Source organism: Ctenocephalides felis, unplaced genomic scaffold (genome assembly GCF_003426905.1).
Source record: "Ctenocephalides felis isolate EL2017-DRISC unplaced genomic scaffold, ASM342690v1 CF-g0.4_SCAFFOLD_03572, whole genome shotgun sequence".
Lineage (NCBI taxonomy): Eukaryota > Metazoa > Arthropoda > Insecta > Siphonaptera > Pulicidae > Ctenocephalides > Ctenocephalides felis.
Genome location: NW_020539726.1, coordinates 13,748,063 through 13,772,800, shown reverse-complemented (window position 1 = coordinate 13,772,800; position 24,738 = coordinate 13,748,063). Strand labels below are relative to the sequence as shown.

General features: G+C 28.1%; 5 protein-coding genes and 1 long non-coding RNA gene across 6 annotated transcripts in view; 5 read left to right on the top strand and 1 right to left on the bottom strand.

Moving 5' to 3' along the window:
* LOC113388143 overlaps nt 1–2,211 on the top strand; it is a 455,709-nt gene extending 453,498 nt beyond the window's left edge. The window contains exon 4 of the mRNA XM_026625546.1: nt 2,170–2,211. The gene's annotated coding sequence lies outside the window, so the exon portion shown is untranslated. The remainder of the gene's footprint in view (nt 1–2,169) is intronic.
* LOC113388135 (CDK5 and ABL1 enzyme substrate 2-like) lies at nt 2,053–5,906 on the top strand. Its single transcript, XM_026625537.1, has 9 exons — nt 2,053–2,520; nt 2,870–3,021; nt 3,569–3,737; nt 3,832–3,958; nt 4,145–4,260; nt 4,334–4,463; nt 4,661–4,854; nt 4,939–5,143; nt 5,367–5,906. Exons 1-9 carry the CDS (start codon nt 2,138–2,140, stop codon nt 5,505–5,507), a joined length of 1,617 nt encoding a protein of 538 aa, XP_026481322.1. The 5' UTR covers nt 2,053–2,137; the 3' UTR covers nt 5,508–5,906.
* Nucleotides 5,907–9,270: 3,364 nt separating this feature from the next.
* LOC113388134 (radial spoke head 10 homolog B-like) lies at nt 9,271–16,046 on the top strand. Its single transcript, XM_026625536.1, has 12 exons — nt 9,271–9,429; nt 9,493–9,616; nt 10,483–10,595; nt 10,656–10,769; nt 10,862–11,003; nt 11,081–11,296; nt 11,424–11,538; nt 11,609–11,692; nt 12,154–12,629; nt 12,711–12,950; nt 15,389–15,595; nt 15,691–16,046. The coding sequence occupies exons 1-12, from the start codon at nt 9,271–9,273 to the stop codon at nt 16,044–16,046; spliced, it is 2,346 nt and encodes a 781-aa protein (XP_026481321.1).
* A 24-nt stretch (nt 16,047–16,070) lies between these two features.
* On the bottom strand, nt 16,071–17,533 carry LOC113387781 (39S ribosomal protein L15, mitochondrial-like). The gene is made up of 3 exons (XM_026625157.1): nt 17,349–17,533; nt 17,121–17,275; nt 16,071–16,748 (listed from the first exon to the last, which is right to left on the bottom strand). The coding sequence occupies exons 1-3, from the start codon at nt 17,448–17,450 to the stop codon at nt 16,121–16,123; spliced, it is 885 nt and encodes a 294-aa protein (XP_026480942.1). The 5' UTR covers nt 17,451–17,533; the 3' UTR covers nt 16,071–16,120.
* Nucleotides 17,534–17,753: 220 nt separating this feature from the next.
* On the top strand, nt 17,754–20,100 carry LOC113387838 (DNA-directed RNA polymerases I and III subunit RPAC1-like). The gene is made up of 6 exons (XM_026625220.1): nt 17,754–17,998; nt 18,057–18,357; nt 18,921–19,040; nt 19,108–19,290; nt 19,541–19,780; nt 19,983–20,100. Exons 1-6 carry the CDS (start codon nt 17,948–17,950, stop codon nt 20,090–20,092), a joined length of 1,005 nt encoding a protein of 334 aa, XP_026481005.1. The 5' UTR covers nt 17,754–17,947; the 3' UTR covers nt 20,093–20,100.
* Nucleotides 20,101–22,647: 2,547 nt separating this feature from the next.
* On the top strand, nt 22,648–23,442 carry LOC113387544. Its single transcript, XR_003368142.1, has 3 exons — nt 22,648–22,714; nt 22,805–22,913; nt 23,348–23,442. It is a non-coding gene; the product is annotated as an uncharacterized LOC113387544 (long non-coding RNA).
* The last annotated feature ends 1,296 nt before the right edge of the window (nt 23,443–24,738 follow it).

Below are 24,738 nucleotides of genomic sequence, written 5' to 3'. Positions count from 1 at the left end.
TTTCTAGTTTTAGATTAAAACTCTAGCTATAAATTATTGCTTATACTAGACATAGATATCATATATTGCAATTAAGATGATTTGTGAAAAAGTGTAGGATAATTTTAACAATTATTTTAGGCAAGTAGCCAATATGAGTTCCACTACTATCATAATATTTAGAATTTAGAATTTTCAATTTTTATTTATTATGTTTAGTCCATATCTTCAGTCTTCACTATTTTTAACTTCCCGTAAGGTAAGTTATAGTAATGGGCCAAAAATCGAGAAAGAAATTTTTTGCATATCTTCACTTTTCAAAGGTTTCTGAACATTTTTGCATACCTCAGAAAAAATGGATGTGTGTCGGCATTTTTTCGTCTACGTTTTCGGGCGCACGGATCAATTGATTTGAATGGTTAAAAAAACATTTGATTCCTATTGATGGGGAAATGTGCTGATAAGTTTTTGGCAAAGACATGCCCAGCCGTTTTGGAGATACGGAGCAAAGAGTGCAGACAATAAAAATCGAGTTTTTGAGAGACGGACTATCCGATTTAAATGATTCAAGAAACATTCAATTCGTAATGATGGGGAAGTGGTTATTAGTTTTTGATAAAGGCCGGTCCAGCCGTTTTGGAGATACGGAGCAAAATGGACAAAAATTGGCAGTTTTATTTAAGCATCTAATTTGAATGTTCCAAAAAACTTTTTGCTTGTTTTGACAAAATAATTGCTTTTGAAAAAAAAATTTTTTTTGGTCTAATTTTTTTTTCAAAAAAAAATTTGTTTAGATTTTTTTTTGTGTATCGAATTAAATTTAAATTAATAATTTTAACTTTGTAATTTAGATTATATAATTCTTATAAATTTTAGAAAACGTTACAATATTCATAATAATCTATTTGAAAACATGGGAAGTTCCAGCAATTTGCCTCAAGGCACGAGGCCATACACCACAAGTGTTGTTCGTTCTTTGAGCGCGTTTTCCTGGGTTGAAGGTAAACATATATAATAATACTTCTGTAAAGAATATTGAGTAAGTAGTATTCGAGAGGTACGTCTAACTAATGTGACAGAAAATGTCAAAAAAGCAATACCAATGGAACGACTTGTAAGAAAATGTGCAACTCGCGTATAACATTACACCACCTTAAATCAGGCTAAGAATTTTGACATTTGCACATTTCAGCCAGCATGAAGTTGGCGACGAAATAGAAGTTAGCAGTCAAGTTGAAATGTATTGGATTCATAACTTTGACAGCTAAAACCTGTCAACATCATTATTATCACAGCCAAACAAGTATTATTATTATTATGATTATTATATTGTCTCATACCAAGATGATAGCCTTTACCTTAGACAATATATTACGTTAAAATACAATATATCTTGTTCCCTCATAGCAAATATTGCAGAAAAAACGAAATATATATGTCAATTCCAAGACATGAAGTATTTCGATTTAGTATTATAACATCAAAAGTGTTTCAATTTTATTTCATTTACTGAACCTTCTATTTGTTTTTTTGAGTTTCAGTTAGCTTCCACTGAATTGAGGTTAAGATCGTAACCAAACCCTATAAATATGTAACTGTATGATAAAATGTAACCCTATGCGTAAAACGTAAGCGTAAAAATAATTTTTTAAAACACAATTATAACTAAAACATTGTATAAAATCTAAGCTAGACTAAAATGATCTTTGAATGAAAAGAATCCTAAAACATAACCCTAAAATTAAAATAAGAACTAAATAGGCGCGTAATCAAGAAGCCAAAGCGAATAAACTTGAACGGACATTAAAAAATAAACACAAAGAAATGAATCATAACGAAAAGCTAAAAAATATTAATATTAAATATGAAACAAGCGTACTTGATAAAAAAAACAATACTCCGACGCAACGCTGTTATAAAAATGAACAAAATGGTCGACGCGCTCTTGACATCTGAAATGCTTGACAGCTTGATATCTGTCTTCGCCGGCAACTTCATGCTGGCTGAATTGTGCGCAAGTGTCAAAGTCTTAGCTTGATTTAATGCCTCCTTATAACATTAAATATATAAATTTAAAATGATATGTTATATAAATAACATATATAAGAAAACAAAATGATTTTTATTATTTCATAAGTTATATAATAAATATACTAACATGGCCTGCTCTTATAAGAAAGCTCATTTTAGAAGGCGTATTGCAGCAAAATCCTTTTTATCTAATATATCATTAGATGGAACTTATCGTGACACAAGCTTGGGTAAAAAGTGTCAATATTTGGCTGCAAAAAATGTTAATTCAGAAGACACAGAAAATAACAAACAGTTGGACAAAAATATTGAATGGAATAATACAACGAGCGATAATGAAAACAATGATTCATACTGTGTAAGGAAACATAGTCCAAAAATTAACACTAAGCATAGGAAAAATCTGGACAGAAGGAGTTCCTATAGTTCTGATTCTGAAAGCGGTTTAGTTTCGTCTAAATTACCTTTGCTAGATAAATCAATTGCTTGCTCTACTCCAGCCAGGGATAGGTATTTTGCTTTAATATAACTATTACCTATTTTTTCATATCTATGGATAGTCTTAAATTATTATAAAGTATGCTTTTTTATATAATATTTGACAAACCAGCAAAATTTTCCAAATTTATGTAGCTTTAATCAAATTTGTGTATTATTCTTTTGTGAGAAAAATCACATAACGATAATGCATTGCAAATCTCACTGATATATGCCACATTTGGTAATTTATCAATGTTTTACTGAAATTTTACTTAATTGATTATAAATGCTATAAATTTCTTCAAATATTTTAATATATAATACTGATAATTATGTCTTGTATAGTTTTTTAACAAGTTGCATCTTAATTATTATCTAGAACCAGCAGTGTTTCAGAGCGTAAGCATATACTTACATCTAATTCAAGAAGGAATACTGGAAGTTTCTCGCAAATATTAGCAGGAAGGAATGCCCATGCAACAGAATTAGAACGTGGTTTGCCAAATAGTAGTACAGAGAGTTTAAGTCATGGTGTGTAAATATACATTTCTAATTATTTGACAATAACTAGAATTGTTTTTCTTTTATTGTAACGTATACCCATTATAATTTAATATAATAATATTTGTCTCTATTTTTTTAATTATAATTTAAGCGATTATACATATTATATAACAGCATTAAACTACATCTTGATAATAATGGATTATTGAATAATAATGAATAATATTTGTTACAATACTTTTAAGTCAAATTCTGCATTATTACCTGACTATTTAGTAAACCCTCACTTATTTGTAAATAGTTTTTTTCATGTAAAATCATTCCAAGATAACTTCTTATCTTTTCTTAAATAAATATGGGCAATGGAAATCTGATTACATTTTTTGATAAAACAAAGAGATCACACAATTATCATAATAGCATTTTTTGACTGGTCAGGTGGTTTAAACTGCAATTAAAATGAATTCAAATGAAAAATGTATATTTAATTTATTTATTAATTATAATTTGATTTATGCTTATTTATTTGAATTATGAAATTTATGCTAATATGCGAATAATAAATTTATTTTAGGTCGAGCTAGAAATATACTATTGGAAGCAAAGCCTAAAGAAGTCAGATTTATACAAGCTGATGAATCTCATAGATTTAGAGAAGGACGTATGGTTTTGGTCTCACAAAATAAAATACCTTTTATGATATTTTCTGCTCTGCCATATTATAAAGGTGCAAGGAATGGAAGGTGAAACAATAATTATTATCTTTAACTTTATATATTTTATACTAGAAATTTTATTATATCAAATATTATGTGCTTATAAATATAATTATTTAAGGCCTGAAATTCGTAGAGAAGGAGGCAGACGTCGCAATACTTCAGGTACGAGACCTTTGTCAAGCATTAATGATGTTTCTTTGGATCCTTTTGATTTGTTGGGTATAGAGAAAGGTGAAAATGGGCAGGTATTAAGTTCAATACTTATTTGTTAATACTATTAAATCATACATCATATAATAGAGTTATATCTTAAATACTTACATTTCAGTGATGTTGCTTAATATTTAACTCAAAAATGCTCTAAAACAAAATTTATGTATTCATATATCTTTTTCAAAATTTAAATAATAGTCTAAAATTGAATTATTTAGGAAATGTCATACGGAAAATTATTGGTTCCTACAAAAACTGCTAGGAAACAACCTGTGGAGTGTGATACCGTTGATGGTGTAAGAACTTCTATTCCGAAATGCCATCAAGGATCAAGGTGTGATGTGTGAAAATTGTTTGAAGCAAGGTAATTGAATATCTATCTATTTATGATACTTTTTTCTTGTTAGGTTTATAACACATGAGCTAAATTTGAGAAGTCAAGCTTCTCCACCTCCTGTCTTAAATCATAGCGCTTCACATATCGGAGATAGCAAAGTAGAGTGGGAAGATCCACAACCTGTTGTGCAATCTACTACGGTATATATGCTTTTATTTTTTATTATAATTATTTCACCACTTAATGGTGCAGCAAAAATCTCACAATCTTTGATTTCTTTTTATTTTAAGCATATATTTATATATTAAATGAAATAATAATGTAAAATTTTTGTATCTTTCTTCAATTTTGTTAAGGATTAAATTTTAACTTGTAATTTTATATAATACATTTTTAGAAGTTGCATTACTCACCTAACTTATTGGATGATCCGGAACTAATAGCTGGAAAACACCGAACTCTTTTAACATTCACTTCTTATATTACATCTGTGATTGATTATGTTAGACCATCAGATTTAAAAAAGGAATTGAATGATAAATTTCGAGAAAAATTTCCTCATATTCAACTAACTTTAAGCAAGTTAAGAAGGTATAATAAAAGTTCATAATAATTATCTCTAAAATACTGTAAACTATTATATACTGTATAACTATTTTGCAATTCAATTTTCAGTATTAAAAGAGAAATGAGAGTTATAGCTCGCAATGAAAGTGGTGTTGATCTACTCACCGTAGCTCAAGCATTTGTCTATTTTGAAAAATTAATACTGTCCAACTTAATAACAAAGGATAACAGGAAACTCTGTGCTGGTGCTTGTATGCTGTTATCAGCAAAATTAAATGATGTGAAAGGAGAAGCATTAAAGGACATTATTGAGGTATGTACTTATAGTTTTTTTTATTACAAATTGTTCAGATTTTAAAAATAATAAATAATTGTTTGGCTCATAATTTTGATATTTCATCATTTAATGGTGAATATTCACAAAGAAATTGATCATTTAAACTGGTATTAGATGATACTGGATATGATATATTCAAATTTTTTATCATATAAAATTATTGTAAAGAATTATTTACATAAAGGTCAATATTTTTCAGAAAACTGAAAATATATTTCGCTTAAATCATAAAGACCTGATTGCATCTGAGTTTGCAGTACTAGTAGCACTGGAATTTAGTTTGCATGTGCCAACAAGTGAAATTTTCCCTCATTATCAAAGATTGCTACATGAATCTTGATTTAAAAATATTTATGATTGGCTAAAGATAATTAAAGATAACTTGGTTTGATGAGAATGTAAAGAGTTTGAATATTGTTCTGACTACTTTTGTTGCATATTGATCTATGCACCTTACCCAGATGAAATTGCAATTGTATCACAATACTGCGATTTGTATTGAATGAATGAAGATCTTTTAACTGACTTAAATGACAAGTTGTCAGGAAGATGAAATTACAGTCTCACCCTGCATATTGATAAAAATATCGATGAAGATATATCAAAGTGATTTGATATCTTTATGATGTATTATCTGCAAAACATTGTACAGTGATTTTTTCCATAAGAATCTCAAGTTGGTCTAACCTATTTGTTGATATGACCAAGAAAACGATAAGGGAAGAATGTTTTGTATTTAAAGCGCTTTAAATTTTAAAAACAAAATACAATTCTGGCTTGCGTTTTGTCTTTGTTTGTTTTATTTGGTGATTTTTTATAAAAGCAAAGCCTATTTTTGTTTAAAGAACTTTCATTTGCGTGCTATATTGAAATTACTCACAATATGCTTCTTTTTTATGATTTTTATTGTGATTTTGCACTGTAAACATCTTTTTTTGTAAATTCTAAATATATTGTTAATACATACTTATTTGCACATTACAGAAAATTAAAGTTTTTATCATGTTGAATAATTTAACTAAAATTAATTTTAAAAAAATAAATAAATAAACTCACGGTTCCATATGTAATGTATCACATACAAAAAGAAAATGTATACATGGTAATCTATTTCTCGAACATCCATAATTTTCATAAATCTCTCGTATATACTTATATTGAAAGATTTTTTTAAATAATATTTGGTGGAATTGATAAAATGAAGTTGATGTCCCAATAGTTTTACATTGTTTTTTGGAAAATATTTATTTCAAAAATATCCACTCTAGTCTAATGTCTAAATATTTAGAAATATTTGTACTCAGAAAAGTTAAAAGTTCATGAACTTATAAAGTATTTGTTTTTAGATAATAAAGATATTTCAAACAAAACACTATCTTTTTAATTTTACATATTAAACCTATTTTTTGATAAAATGAGTTCTGAACATTCTGCCCAATCTTTTTCGCGCGTAAATATGTTTTATCAAAACCATTTACTAAAAGTGCGAGGTTTATCACATGCTTCTTTACACAAAAGTGACAGTGATTTCTTTCGAAAGAGCACTGTTGATTTTCATGTCATTCCTGATAGAAATTTAGCAGAAGAAAGAAGAAAGCCTAGTATTGATGATGAGTTAATACTCTCAATGTATAATGATTTACTAGAAATAATTGTGGATACATGGGATGAAAAATCTGCTGTAAAATATGTAAGTAAAACCTTATTTTAAATCATTTATGTATTTATAGCTCAAATTAACTATATTTTCCGAATTCTTTGGGGGGAAGAAGGTGGTCAACGTTTATTAGAGCAAAAATAAATAAATACTTACTAAATTACCCATAAAAGCAGAAACTTTAGAAATGCTACAAGTTTACGAGCAGGGTGTATATTTACATGGAACTATTTGTATATTTTTAAGTAGTGAGATATAAGTATATATTTAAATTTATATCTTTACTTTAATGAATGTAAATCTATACTACATGTAGTACACATCTTGCATAAATCTGTCCGGAACTACTCAAGAACTTGCTCAAGATTGTTTTTAGAAAAATATTTTAACGTTCTTCATATAATTCTGTTATATTGAATAATTTAGTTTAAATAATAAAATTACAGTTCAAGAAACCTGAGCCAATTCCAAATTATTGTGACACAAGTGTTAAGAGTTCTTCTCTTTCATCGAGTCGAGAAAGTGGTCAGAATGGATCTAAAACTTCAGCAGGCAGCAGAAGATCATCATTAAAAAAGAAGGGTATGTGGCTGTAATAAATATCTATTATAATTATATTATCTAGGATTAGTAAATATATTTTATATGATATTAATTATCTGATAAAATAAATTAATTGTATGGATCATATAAATTTCTTAAGAAATTCATATGAAAAAATTAAACATATTAAATAATATTATTACTCTGCTTTCATATTAATTAATATGGAGGCAGAGTAATGATATTTAATAAGTTTAATTTTTTCTATCAGTAAGTAAATGCTTATTATTATATATTATCTGCTGAAATATATAATATATTCATGTTTATATTTTAGAAGTAAAAAATAAAAAAGATTCCAAACGGACGAGTTTGTCTTCTTACCAAACCAGCTCTGAAATTTTGAGAACTGAAAGGGAAATATTGTCTCAAAACTTGGTAAGATATAAGTTTTTTTCATTATCTACAATATAAATTGTTTTATATTTATTAACTTCCTGAAGAAGAAGTTTGTTTTCATCAAAAAGCAAAGTTTCGAGCCATTCTGAACCGAATGAGACTAAATTTGGAAAAAATATGTGTGTATGTGAGCAGATTTTTTGCCAAAAATCGACGTTTTTTCAAAAACGGCTGGACCGATTTTAAAAATTTAAAAGCCATTCGATGTATCTCGATGAGGACTAGCATTTATCAATTTTGCGCTACGACCAGCCAAGCTGTTTATTTGTAAATAGCAGAAAAGTGAAAAAAATTTCGTCTACGTTTTAGCCCGCATTCTGAATCGATTTTGAAAATTCAACACCGTTCGAAAAATTTGGGTTGGGAATCGTGCTGATTAGTTTTTTGGTAAAGATCGGCCGAGCTGTTTTCTTGGAATAAAGTATTTTTTAAAGTGTGTTTTAATTTTTTTTGACGATTTTTACGAATTTGTTTTTGATGGTAGACGGCCCTACGACAAGTCGTTTAATTCGTCAAAGTGTGCAAAACTTAGTATCGTTTTTTGGCGTTTGTCAAAATTAGAACTTTCATCGATGTTTACTTAAAAACAAAAATTTAAAGGCCAATCTTTTATCAGTTTTGTGCAACGTTCGGCTGAGCCGTTTCTTTGTCAATAGCAGAAAAGTGAAAAATGTTTGGTCCAGTTTTAGCTCTCAATTCTGAATCGATTTCAAAAATCAAAAACTTTTCGAAAGCTATTTGTTGGGAACGATACTGATTAGTTTTAGGTAAAAATCTACCGAGTCGTTTTCTTGAAATTAACTGTTGAAAAAAAAAATTGCCGATTTTTATGAATCTTATTTTGGCAATAGATATCATGGTCTTATAAAACTATGTTAAATATTCAAATGTTACGGCCTATTATAAAATAGTTTATAATGCTAGAAATTCATCAAAATTTGTGAAAATATTATAGTCAAAATTTGTGTCAAAAGTTTTTGTGATGTGATGAGTCAAACATTGTCAATTCATTAAAATTTAAAATAATAAGCTACAATTTTAGGGCATACAAGCACGTGTCTGTGCAATATAATTAATATAGTTACAGATAATTTAAACGTGTTTGAGAAAATTCTATTCGAAATCGTAATGTTAAGACTTAATTTAGAGCGATAACTTTTGAAATAAACTGTTGAAAATTTTTCTCTCTAAATTTTTATTTCGATTGATTAAGTCAATTCTTACACATTTCGGGAAGTTCATGAAACTTGCCTTAGGGCTAAATGCCACTTTCAACTAGTTATAATTTGTACTTTTGCATAACATTTTTTAATCGCACTTTTTATAATTTTTTTCAAAGGAAGATGTTACCTCTCCGCTGGAAACTTTGATCGAAGAGCCGCTAAATAACGATTTAAAAGATGCGCCACAACACGTGTTTCCGGATTCTCTTACCCAATCTCATATGTCGTCTTTAGAACCTTTACCCGATTGGAAACCTGTTATTTCAGATGAAGATTGTACGATCACTTTCAAAAATGGTGGCATGTATATTGGACGAGTTTCCAGAAAGGGTATGGAAGGCAAAGGATTGTACAGATGGAGCAATGAAACAATATATCAAGTAATTTTAAATAGAATACATCTATTGCGTAATTTCATTATTGCGACTTAAGATTTATTTTAGGGAGAATTTTTTGACAATCTTCCACACGGCTTTGGATCGTACACTTGGTCTGATATGTCCTATTACGAAGGTCAAGTTTATCAGGGTTTTCGACACGGAAATGGATTTTTTGTGGGACCACCTGGTAAACTTTTTTATAAGTAATTAATTGCTACTGATATAATTTTTATCGGAAACGGTATAAGAGAAAAGATTTAAACGTTTTAATTTTAGCCTATCTTTATAAATACTGCATATTTTTCTTTATATCGAACAATTTTTAATGTTGCAAATCTTGAAATATTCGTTTATATTACGTGCAATTTATTGTGTTTATTATAATCCTTATCTATGATTATAATGTATATTTAAGAGTAATATCGACGCAAAGACTGAATACGTAATTAAAACTCTAATCAAAATATTTACCATCAACTTTGATGATACATATTTTTTTAAGCAAAACATCCTGACCTTAGTTGTGTTTTCTCAACGATTTTGATAATTTTTTATTTAAATTAATTAAGAAAAAAATGATCTAGTGGTGTATGGCCTTAAGGTAAATTGCTGAAACTTTCCGTACCGTAATGAAATATTCGAGGAATTGAATTTTTTTAAATAGATTATTATAAACACTGTAACTTATATGTTTACAGAAAAGTAAATAAACAGAACTCAATCATTCGAATTTAAAATGAAGAACATTGTCTTATAAGAATTATATAACAGCCCGTTACGTTTTTGAGGCGGAAATAGAAACGTCTGTATGCCTTCTAGGTTACGTAACCGTTATGTTCGATGTTATATTAACGTTTTAATTACGTTTTGTTGTTTACTTTATTTTTAATAAAATATATTTATTATAATAAATATTTTATCAAAGATATATGTTGTGTGCAATATAATATTATATATTTTTAATTATTTTTTATGAATTGAAGTTGACTTAGTCGTTTAACATATAAAATTTAAATTCTTTGCTATATTCTCTCAACATATGATTTCCTTTAGCTGAACCAGATCTACCAAGAATATACATGTCGGGAACTTGGAATCTAGGTAAACTCGTAGGAAAAGGCTATTTGAAACAAGGGAGTCAATTGTATGAGGGAACATTTGAAAATGTACTTGCCTATAAAAATATTGTTCATTTTATGATATCTGAAACAACTTTGTATTTGTAGAGTGTACGCACTGGCAAAGGGGTAAGATATTATGATCCAAATTCAGTTTATGCTGGAGATTTTATTAACGGCATCAGAGATGGAAATGGAACTATGGTATGGGAGAATAATGATGTAAGAATTATAATTATGTTCATTATTTTAAAGAATATTATACTTAATTTCATAAACATGACAAATAAATATTTTATATATTCGTTATCTAGGTATATATAGGAAATTGGAAAAATGGATTGAGGCATGGCTATGGCGAGTACATATGGGAAGCCTATTTATATCCTGAAATATGCTTCTTTAATCAAAATTTATACTATGGTAATTGGAAAGAAAATCTTCGACATGGATTTGGTATTTAATATTATGTTATTAAGTTATTACAACAAATTTGGACATAGTTGATTAAATTTGAGATTATATATATTTAGGAACTTTAACTTTGATTAATGGATGTCTATATGACGGAAGTTGGCATGATGATATCAAACATGGAACTGGTCTCATTGTCTGCAAAAATGGTTTGATCATAAAATCAGAACAATTATATTATAAAAATCGCCCTGCAATGATCAAAGGCTCTAAGAATGTAAATGAAGATATATCTGAAAATGATAATCGTTTGAAGAAGAAAGTTATTACAAAACGTAAATATATATATATATATATATATATATATATATATATATATATATATATTGGTATATGCACTTCTTATAAGTGATGTAAATAGTGTGCAGGTTAATATAAGTTTTTTCTAAATCTAACTTCAAGCTTCAAAAACGAAATCAAGACAGTCTTCTCCTTCGACAAAAAGTAAAGCAAAAGGTCAAAATCAAAAACCTAAAAAGTCTCTTTCAAAGAAACTACTGCATTCAGATTATTCAAAGTAAGTAAACAAATTTATATTCGTAAACATTCAAATGTAAACTTCTTATTACTTTGACTTTGATTTGCAGAATAGAAAGAGCTATGATTCAAGAAGTTGAAAAGCAATTACTTTATAATAGAACCTCGTATTCCGATAATGAATTCAAACCAAGGTAGTTTTTATATGAAATTATAAATTATAAATTATCATGTTTTTTTATGATCTATTGAAATTACCACAGAATATTTTGTTTATACTCCCTACTTATATTTATAAAGCTCAAATAAATGTTTTTATGAAAATTATTTAAAATAATGAGAGAATTGTCTTTTTGTGTACGAATAAAAAATTTAATTTAAATCTTATTTTTCACTTCTAATTAAATTTTATTCTTAAACAAAGAACACTTTTCTATGTAGTATTTTGCAAAATTTTCATAAAATCAAATTTGATGTGTTGTACCTTAATTAAAGAATATTATGTGAAAATCTATGAAATCAACATCTCTCATACAAATAAGCTTAATTTTTTGTATACTCTTCTGTATAGATTCGAATCAATATACAAACATTTTATAAACTTATATTTTTCTTATGCAATTTTTTTCACTACTTATTATCATTTTTTTTCCAGATCTTTGCCATTTTATTTGCCCGACCATTATATCATCTTAGAATATCACTTAAATCGTTTAATGCACAACACACCAGAGCAAAGCAAATTTAAATCAAACAGAATAGTAAATCTGGATTATAGCCCCACAACCTCATTTCATACCGCACCTTTTTATGATAGCCATTCTAATATATTCAATTTAAAAATTGGAGATTGCATACAGAAGTCGCCCGAAATAACTGCTACATTAAACAAAGATAACTTAGAAACAATTGCTTCATCGTGTGCAGATAGATTTTGCACATCGGCTGTGAGGGAGTCTGAAGAATGCAACTTGAGAAATATGATAATATACCATATGCATCTATTGCGCAAAGTTTATAATTTCTATGCTTCTCTTGGGATAAATGACAAATTACCTCTAAACTCGGAGCCAGTTCTAGTGAGACTATTTTTATGGCAACTGTTTAGAGATTGTGGGCTTTCGAAGAGAGGTACAAACTTAAAAATTTGCTATTAGATACTATATGTAGTTACCAGTATAATTGTGAATGATTTAAATACTTATTTTCTAGGTATCAATCTTATTCAATTAGATCGTGATCTCTCAATCAATGTATCCAGTTGTTTACTTTCTGATCATAACCCATTTGAAAAACTGCAATTCTTCCAATTTTTGCATTGCTTATTGGAAGCAAGTTGGTGTTTGTATGGAAAATATATGAACATACATAATTTTAAGGAAGGAGTTTTAGCAGTTGCTTTCGATACATTTCTAATGGATGATGTAGCACCGGCTATTGAAAATAGAAATGGTATTTATCTTACATTTGGATAGTATTATAAAATTGCTTAGGCATATTAATAATATAAATATAATGTTTATATAATTATTAGTTATTATAAGAGCTTTTTAGATGTATTTAAGGGGGTCTTCCTATGTGACGGCCTGTTTTTTAGGGATATTTTAGAATGTTTTTTCTACGACCAGTAAATAGTTAGAGCTTCAAGTTTTTTATCATTTATTAATACATATTTGGACAGTATAAATATAAAATTTCAGCTAAAAAAATTTAGTCCAACTAGAGTTACAGCGCTCTAAACACCCCCCCTTCAAAAAAAAAGAGCTCCCACTGTCTCCACGATTCCGGCTGATCGGCTTATCTAACCAAAAAAAAATAAACGGCGTTTTAATTTGTAGGCTTAAAAGCACGGAATGAACTACAATCAAATGAATACAAAAAAAATTGGATGTTTTATAGACATTTGAAATAAAAGTTGCAAATTAGGCGTTTTTTAACTTCCCGTAGGGTAAGTTATTGTAATGGGCCGAAAATCGGAATTGAAAATTTTAACATTTCTCGACGTTTTGAAGGTTTCTGAACGTTTTGGCATACCTCAGAAAAAATGGATGTGTGTGTGTGTGTGTATGTGTGTGTGTGTGTGTATGTATGTGTGGATACAAATTTCCAGTCACGTTTTAGGGCGCACGAATCAACCGATTTGAATGGTTCAAAAAACATTCGATTCCTATTGATAAGGAAAAGAGCTGATTAGTTTTTGGCAAAGGCAGGTCCAGCCGTTTCTGAGATACGGAGCAAAGAGTGCAGAAAATAGAAATCGATTTTTTGAGAGAACGAAGTATCCGATTTGAATGATCTAAAAAACATTCAATTAGTAATGATTGGGAGAAGTGTTTATTAGTTTTTGGCAAAGGCAGGCCCAGCCATTTCGAAGATACGGAGCTAAATATGTAAAAAATGGCAGTTTTTGAGAGAACTAAGCGTCCGATTTAAATGATTCAAAGAACTTTCTGCTTGTCTGAACAAAATAATTGATTTTGAAAAAAAAAATTTGTTCCAATTTTTTTTTTTTTTTAGTTTTTTGTATATCGAAAATATTTCAGATTTTATTTTTAATTCTGACTATAGTTCTAATATACTTTACAAATAATTTCAACTTTGCAATTCAATGTATGTAATTCTTATAAATATTAGACAATGTTACAATATTTATAATAATCTATTTGAAAACATTCAGTATTCCGCGAACATTTCGTTACGGTACGGGAAGTTCCAGCAATTTGCCTTAAGGCACGATGCCAAAATTGCCTCAAGACAGAATTCCACTTACAGCTAGTTTTTTGTTTTTTTTTGCTATAAAAAATCGAAGTTTTGAAATTTTTGATTGATAATAGATCATTCCATGCGCTTAAATATATTGAATGTGCCCTGTAAATTTCAAGTAATTCGGTCCAGCCGTTTCTGAGATACAATGGAGACAAGTTTGAAAAACACAGTTTTGAGAAAAACGCGTTTAAAGATAAAATGGTCGTTGTACTATATACTATATGTATACTTTTTAAATGGCTGTAACTCAAAAACTATTTGTGATATCGATTTGAAATTTTAATATGTTATTTTTAAAGGTATAATCTACCGAAATATGAAATAAAAAAAAATTCAATTTTTTCAACTCATCACATAGGAAGACCCCCTTAATACATTCTATTCTTATCACACTTGTAACACTTTAAGTTATAGTAATCGCAAAAAATCGAAAATGAAAATTTTTATATATCTTTGTTTCAAAAGTTTTTGAATATTTTGGCATACCTTAGAAAAAATGGATGCATGTCTGTGTGTGTAAGTGCGGATACAAATTTTTGACGACGATTTCGGGAACACCGATCAACCAATTTGAATAATTTAAAAAACATTCGATTCGTATTGATAAGGAGACGTGCTGATTAGTTTTTGGCGAAGGCAGGTCTAGCCCTTCCGAAGATACGGGGCAAAAAGTGCCAAAAATGGTGACTCAGTTTTTAAGAGAACAGATTTTAATAATTCAAAAAACATTTTACTTGTATTGACAAAATGAACAACCGATTGAATTTTTGGGAAGGCAGGTCCAGCGGTTATGGACTCTCAATAAAAATAAGTTAAAAAAATGTCATTTTGCGGTCAAAAATGTTTATTGGACATATGTACATCAAATTATCAGATATTTTATAGAGATTTTAGTAATGTGTACACATTTTGTGTTAATTTTTTTGAGTTCTGTACCAAGATTTTCAATTACGGTATGGGAAGTTCCAGCAATTTGCCTTAAGACACGATGCCATGCACCCACTAGTTTATAATTCGTTCATATCAATGTTTTTCACAAATTAAAAGTTTCATGTGATAGATACTTCACATATTCAAAGGGATACCTCAACTTTTTGATCTGCTAATGCTTCATTTATTTTTAGGATATGCTTTGTTGGAATTTCGAAACAGAGTTCCATTGCACACTATGTATTCTATGTATAAAAGACTTGGAGAACCCCTGACAATAAGAAATCTAATTTACACGATTCAGAAACAAGGCATTGAAGAAGAATCAATAGAAATAAGTTGTGAACAAGTCCAATTCGGTTATCAAGGAATTTTGGGAGATGATGTTATTTACTATCCTAGTAAGTTATATATAACTTACTAAAATAATGTATATATATATATATATTCATTTTTCCATCACAAACCATCATTATTAGTGACACTATCTTTCCAGAACCTCCTGATTCAATTTTGGAAAACAGTGTAGAAAGTACCGATCAAGGTCCTTTATGCAACTTGGATCTGATTGACTTAAAATTGCTAAAAGATTTGAATATGAAAGATCTTTTAATTTGCTGTGCAGAAATTTGCCCAACTATTATCTGCAAGGATGAAATTGTGAATATCGATTATGAAATCAATTTTTTGGAATTCTACGAAATTATCATCATTTGCACAGATAGAATATTTTATAATGAAGATTATGATAAATGGAAAGAACTCGAGAATGCAAGAATTGCAGAATTAGAAAATTTAGTTAAAATTATTGAGAAACCTGTTAAGGAAAAGAAAGTGAAGAAGGGAAAATAAATTAGTATTTGGTAAACAACATTGTAACTAAAGTAATTAACTATAATATATTACTAACTATCCACATTACAAGTTTAAGATTTATAATATTCTTCCAAATATTCATCTTTAGGTTTTAAGATACATTTATCTTGTAAATTTATCACCCAACCAGGATGCAACCCATAGAAAATCTGTCTAGGATCTTTTCTCATAGTCAACATTTCATATTCAGGATCATCTTCTATTTTTGGAAGAGTATATCCATACTTTTGGGCTAACACTAACCTCTCTTTACTTATTTCATCAGGATCTGCCAAGTAACCACGATTTTTGGCAGATGTATAGAAATCTATTGCATTCTGAGGTGGCAGCATTCTTTTAGGTATTGGAACACCTTTCTTGAAAAACTTTTCAGGGTTCATTATAGAATATAAGCAATGGGGATCAAAATAAGCAGTTGTGATCACACCTCCATTACGCTCAATTGCAGCAATGACATTTTCAGTAGCCCACTGTACTTCAATATTTATTTTACATTTAAATAGATCAGCACCTTCATCAGTTAAATTTACTCCAAAATGATTATCAGAAGGAGCAATATGATATAATCCTGTTCTAATTAATGCAGCTAAGTCAATGGGTTTACTTGTGTCTATACGATTTGTATCAATCATCGTTTGTAGTTGCAGCAGCGAGAGAGGAGGATATTGCCGGCGAAGACTGAAAATACAAGAATTAATGTATATAAAGGCAGAAGAGTATGTATATGATGTTAAAACTATATTAAAATGATGAACTGTTATCTTTTATCAAATAATTAACAACAAAAAGAATATATTTTTTTAAATATTCTAGGAAATAATATTTACTTGAAGTTGAAAGTAATAAAAATTATGTTATTGTAGCATGTACATATATCACAAGAATAGTTGTGATAAGAATGTATATATCATAAGAAATAATGTAATTTCTTCTCGATTCCTGCCTTCATATCACCATTTGATTTCAATGGAAGTTGAAGTCAGACTTTATAGCATGATAAACAGTTGATCACTATATTTCTAACGTAATTAAGATAATGTCATATATTACTGGTGTCCCCGATAGTATGGTTCCTGTGATACTCTTAAATAGAATGGATTGTTTCCAGTTTCATAACCTAATCTCATGTAATTCTGGTGCTGGCCGGAACCTTTATTTCCTGCTCCATGCTTGTCACCACCGTGTTGAGCGCGACCACGTCGTTTCTAAATGAAAATTATATGAATTTAATTAATAAAAAATGAAAGAATAGAAAAGAAAGAAATTAAATAAGCTAACCTGTCTTCTGGTTCCAGGATTATCTCTTAAATTTGCTAAAGACACTCGAGGTAAATTCCTAAGCATCGACAATGCTTTTTCAGCACTTTGTTTAACAGACATCTTTTTTATTAAATTTATCAATTTAAAGAAATATATAACTATTTTTTGACAGATCTGTTACATAGTGCACATATATAAATGTATGGTTAGTTTTTTTTTTCAAATATTTTGTACAAAATGTACTATGTGAAGTTAGGCACTTTAAATATTGAGGGTACCAACATGTTGGCACACTGCAATGTGCTGTCACCCTAAAAGTGTTGCCAGGTAAAGTTTATGGCTCTTTTTGTCAGATTTGGCATAGATAAATAAACAAAGGGATTGGGCATGGTTGCAATCCCAGATAAAAGAAATATAAACTGGTTGTAAAGATAGATAAGAGCGATAAACGTATTTTAATAACCTCCATAACCTCTTACAGATATTTAATGCAACATGCAACTAATTTTGTTTTTCAATCAGTAAGTCATCAATTAACAAGCCTTTGATATTTCAATATCAAGTGCTAGAGACTTAAGACAATAAGGGGGTATCTATATATCATAATTAAAAACAACATGAATGTTGATCAAAAGCCAAGGAGCTTTTTAGAAGAACATAAGTTAAAAGTAAGTTAAACCAATCAAGGAAAAGTGTTAACACTTTTGTAACATCTATACGTTTTAGCAAGCAGCAAATGATTATGGATTTGATGATGAACAATGGAGTTTTAAAAAATTTAAATCTGATTTAAAAATTGTCATCGTTCGAATGGAAGCATTGGAAATGGAATTTGATATGATCGGAGTGAGACCAGCTATTGCTAATGCTTTTCGAAGATTAATGTTAAGTGAAGTGCCAACCATGGCTATAGAAAAAGTTTATATATATAATAATACATCTATAATACAAGATGAAGTATTGGCTCATCGTTTAGGTCTTATTCCTTTAAGAGCAGATCCTAGACTATTTGAATATAAATCAGAAGGTATTTTAGGCTTATTAAAATCCTACTTCTAAATTATAATGTTTGCTATATATATAATGGAGTTTCCATAAATTTAAAATGAAACTCTATATATAATTTTTATACTTTTTACTTCTCTAATACCAATTAGTTTCACTAGCTAAGTGGGTTTTTTACAGATTTACAATCACAAAAACTTTACATAATTTCATTTTATATTGTTTTTAATGAGCATACTTAGCTTTGCGTTGAATTTCTGTTGAGAGTTGATTTTATTCATCTTTGATGTGAATACTTTAAAATAGTTTTAAATAACAATGACAAACAACAATTATTGTGTATAACTAATAAAACTTTCAAAACAACATAAAATTTAAAACAAAACTATAAGTAGGAAAAACAATGTTATGAACACAATTAACTTATTATTTAAATATGTTGTAGTAGTATATAGTATATATGTACGGATAAGTTTTCAGATAAAAACTGAAATGTCTAATATAAAATATGAGAAATACGTTCTATATAAAACTTTTGCATTTAATTATTTATTTATTATTGATTTCTCTACTTTTTTTTTCAAGAATCTGATGAAGGAACAGAACGTGATACTTTAGAATTTGAGCTCAAAGTTAAATGCACCAAGAAGACAAGTAACCAAAATGATTCTATTCGATTTGAAGATTTATATAACAATCACAATGGTATGTATTGGTCACATTGCTGATATTCATTTTATATTTACAAAAACTATAAAATCTTTATTATTAGTATATTCTGGCATGATCAAATGGATTCCCAAGGGATCTCAAAATACTATTTACTCTGCTGAGGATGTAGGACCTGTAGAAAATGATATATTAATAAGTAAAATGAGGCCAGGGCATGAAATAGACTTAAAATTGTTGGCTGTTAAGGGTGTTGGTAAAGATCATGCAAAGTTTTCTCCAGTAGGTATGTTTATTCAAATATATTAAATACTTGTTTATTTCAAGCATACTTCTGTAATTCATTCAAATTGCTTATAAACTAGAATGTAAATGTTTCAATATTGTTTATTATTATTACTGTAAAAAATTAATATTTTATTTATTTTATAATTTAAGGTCTTTGCCTAACTTTATTAAAATATATTTAAAAGCTTACTACAATGATGATTTACTTTACTTACAAAAACGATGCTAAAAATTATTTTGTAATTCAGCAACAGCATTCTATAGATTGCTGCCAGAAATTTATTTAACTCGGCCAGTTTTAAATGATGAAGCTCAATTGCTGCAGAAATGTTTTTCTCCTGGTGTTATAGAAATTCATAAAACTGAAGATGGAAATAAAGCAGCCTTTGTAAAAGATGCCAGATATGATACATGCAGCAGGAATGTATATAGATATCCAAACCTAGCTGATGCAGTTATTATGAGTAGAGTTCGTGATCATTATATATGTGAGTTTAATACAAACTATTTATACTTCAATTAGAATTTTAAAACAACGCTACTATTACTGAATTGTTAATAAAATTTAACACACCAACTTGCAATTATGGTTAGACTTTAAACATACCAAAGAAGTGCATTAATTTTAAATCATTAGTACTAGCCTATAAATTTTAAATATGTGTAATGGCTTTAAACTTTTTTTTTCAGTTAATATTGAATCTGCAGGAGCTCTGAGACCTGAAGTAATTTTTATTGAAGCTGTAAGAGTTCTTAAGAATAAATGCCGACTATTTATAGAAGAACTTGACCGGGTATAAAAGAAAACACTTTAAAAATAATAAATCTTTTATGAGAAAATTGCATTTTATAATTTCTCCTAATTACTTCAATAATATATCTGTTTTGCTTTTAATAACATAAATTGGAGGTATTACATATTCAGCACATTCACATTTATTTCGTGATACAAAATCAAATGAACCTATTTTAATGCCACATTTTGGGCAGTTAATTTTTCCTTTAGTCCACTGGGAAGTTTCAATAGCAGAAAGCATCCAACTTGAAAGATTTTCTTCATGAAAACAAAATCTGTCAAGGGCTGTTTTGCAGTTTGATTCACTATTTTTATTTATTTTTGCTCCATGTCCATCGAAAACGGAATTCGTTTTCGTACAATACAGCTCTGCATTTTCGACACTGAAGAGTTGCAAAATGACTCATTATAGTTACTAGTTTTTAATCATGAAAGTGATACCAGTTTATACTCGATGCGAAAACAATATTCAGATAAAATGTTACAAAAGGAGAATAAAATTAGTACATTAGTACAGAAAGGACATAACCCTAGACAATATAATGGACATAACCTTCATAATTCGCTTCACTTGACAGCCCAAGATTATCTTTGGTTAAGAATTGACAGTTTTTAAGTTATTGTGGACAACAGCAAGCAGATGGCTTGAGGTATGAGGTACATCCACACCTAACGAACGCACATGAACAAGCAAGCATAGATAAGTAAACATGCAAGATTGTACTCTTCTTTTATCTATGATTAAATACATCTATGGTGAAGTGACATCTATGGTGCGCTATTAGTATTCTTGCATTTACAAATATGGCAGAATCAAAATCAAACTTTACTAGTTTTGACAAATGACATTTCAAAGTACATGTGAGAGATATATATTTAGAATGCGATAATGACAATAACTTTGATTACGTTTAGATTTGTTATGGCGATAAATCATTATGAACTATTAGTCATAGGTCGAATTTTAAATTGTACCATCGACAGACAATAAAAGAAAATTGCTATGCGTTGCAGTCTTGAGCGTGTTTGTGAAAGATTTATATTCCTATTATAATATGAATAATAGTAAAATATCTGATTTTACAGATATTGTTAGATATATATCTACGTTTTCAACGAACATTGATTTAATAAAAAATGTAAGTTTCTATTATGCTGTCAGTAAAATAAGAAATATTTCATATCATATATCTTCTTTTTAGGATTTGATTCATATCTATAAGCAGCTGATTGAAAAACAGACATTGTCTTTATCAAAACAAAATATTGAAGTTCTTCGAAATGAATTGAAAATATGTCCAAAATATACAAGTATTATAATTAATATATTAAAATCAGAATTTCCAGAAAATGACCAAACTAATGTTCTCGATAATATATATGAAGATGTGTTTCTTGACGTAGCAAATAATTTAGAAAGTGATGCTAATTGTACTGTTGATAATCTTTTGTGTTTATTATCGTTTCTCCAAAGTAAAAATATTAGGAATACAGAACAATATAAACAAATTTATTATCATATACAACGCCTTATAAGAGAAGAAAAAACTAAAATTCATGATATATATTTAACATTATTATCTCAAATACACATGAAAACATTATAAATTTTTTAAATTATGAATTGAATGACAGCTCTGATTATTATTACAAATCTTCATAAAATGTTTCTGAATAATGTTCATTGGATAATAAATATTATCAATGGATTTTAAAAAAAATGAGATTTCTAGCACTGAGTTAATGGACACGTTAAATGGAAAATTATTGCATTTGGTTATGTTATCGATATCAGATGAAGAAATAAGCGTAAACTACTTTCACCCTCTTGAGAAGTTAGTAAGTCAACTGGAAAAGTCAGGTGAAGAACAAACATTTATTTATTGCTATTGTAAAGAACTATACAGAAAAATATCAATAGCACGATTTTGTTATGAAAATAGCCTCAAAGATAAAGATAATTTATTTAAAGATATACATGAAAAGAGCCTGCTATACATCTTGAATGATATGTGCAAATTACAAACTTTGGAATATGATAGAATAATGAATTTATTACAAACAAACAGAAATTTACAATTAAAATGTTTTAAATCATCATATTTTTGGGAAGAAGATTTATACACTGCTTATGTTATAATCACTAAAAGTGTTCAAGCCATTTTGCCTTTACATAATTCATGTCTTTTGTTGGAAACAGTTTTGGCAGATATTGAAAAACTATTTTATAAATTGAATTCTTTAGAATTATGTATAAAAGTTTTAAAATACATGTTTTCAATATTATTTGTGAAATTTGGAGATGTATCGTGGCAGTCATTTACAGATGATGAAAATGAATGTGAATCATTGTGCAATGTGCTTAAAAAAGATAAATTTGTTTGTTCTTTGGAATTTGTGGAAGCTTATTTACCATTACTTCGAAAATTCATCAATATTACCAAAACAAAATTTTCACAAAGTCAGAAGAATGAACAATTACTATGTAATGAAGACTTTTCTAAAATCTCTGAATATGTGGAAAATGCTTTTTGGCGTAAAGAATTATTATCACACTATGGTAGAAAGAATAAAAATCATTTGTTGGAACTTATAAATCCTCATCAGGAAAAGATTCAGAAATTAGGTATGCAAATAAATATTCAGTTTTGATCAATATAGTACTTTGAATATATTGATTCGTCTTTATGCTAAAGCTTATAAATAATAATTTTAGAATTGATTCTTCAGATGAATGTATAAACATTCTGTTATCACCTCCACAAAGTCTTGTGAATCAGTGCCTTCTTCAAGAAGATTTCCAGAAAGCTAGTAATGTAATTGAAGTAAGTTTGTTTAAATTGTTTATTATCATAATGAAAGAATTCCATGTTACTTGAGTTCGTGGTTGCATCACGTGCACCTATTGAGATAATAATTTTAAGAAAATTCATATGATAATATTTCTGATATTTTGAATGAATCATTGAAAACGTGATTTGATTTAATCAGAGCCAATCAAATTTATTTACAAATCAATATTTTGTTTGATTTCGTAAATGTGTTTGTCTTCCGTTGTAAATTGTGAATTAATATACTTAATATTGATTTAGCCTTCTGATAAAATTTAATAACTTGAACTATTTAAAAATCATTGTTTGAAATAAATCCTCTTTCATTCGTAATCATTATTAATCTATGTCTTTCCTTATATGATATTTTTTTATTTAGAGAAATTTAATTCAAGAAATGGCTCAATAAACGACTTTTGAAATTACAGAGATACCATATACAAGACAGCTTTGAAGCCAAACGAGCTAATTTTTTACAAAATTATTTGAAAATAAAACACAGATTACGAAATTTATCTAGTAGAAAGAATGAGTGTTATACCATGGTGGTACAGAATCATCAACAATTGAATTTTCTTCCAGTAATATATCGTTAAGAAATTTTTAGAGGCCTATGATGTACCATTTTCTCTGGAGGATAGTGATACTATAAATTCAAATAAAATCATTAATACAAATATTACATTTTATGATTGCAACCAAAATAAGAATATGGTCTTGATGGATTTAATTTAACATCATGCAGTGATTATAATTTGTCTGCAGATTTAATTTCAGTTTTGAACGATTTTTCTTGGAAAGAAGAAAGCCCCTTTAAAATATATTTGAACAAATTGATAGATTTCTTCAATGTTTGGAAAGAACATAATCGAACATATAATCAGAAATTTAATAATATTAGTCTAATGGATATTATTATTAATGAACATTTTCCAAATGATATGAATAAATTCAAACAGATTTTAAAGTTCAATGAAGAGAAGCTAAGAAATTTATTGCCAAATTTAGAAATTATCGGAAAACATACAGAAGAGAATTTTAAGAAGACCATTGAACTTTTGGCAGAATATCCATATGTTAGCTTTAATCCCTTCATCAACACAACCAAATTATTTGCAAAAATTATGGGATATTTACAAAAACTAAAAGAGTTACCATATGGATTTTAATTGTGATAATGAAATAAATATATTCAATTACTTACTTGTTCCACTAGAAAAATTATTGGGATTTAGTGCATTTAGAGGTATTTTACCAAACAAAATAGAACAAATCACCAAATGGAATGAACATAAACTAATTTGAAATATTAGTATCGGGTTTGACCAATGAATTATGCAATATTGCTTCCATTAATGATCATAAATTTCATTTCAATGATGGAAATTTTCAAAATTCCAAAACCCAATTATTAATTTTGAATTAAAATACAAACCAGATATGATAGTGGTGGCATATTTAAAAAAAACACAACTGGCTTATTGCATATCTCATAGAAAAATATTTGATTTTAACACTACTGACGACCATAATACTAATTTATTAAGAAATGTTTTTAATTTAGAGAGCACACAAAATCTTAAGAGTCTATATGGTGGTAATGAAGCGAAATCAGCATAAATTATCTAGTAGATATTAATTTATTTAATACATACTATGAAAAGAATGATATTGAAAAAGAGGCATTTTTAAAAATTTTTATATCGTTGCCTACGATTCAAATGAAAAAATCTAACATATCTAAGAAATAAGAAAAATTCTTTATTGTGGGATTTATCAAGAAAACATTGGAAATATATAAAATTTATAGATAATATTG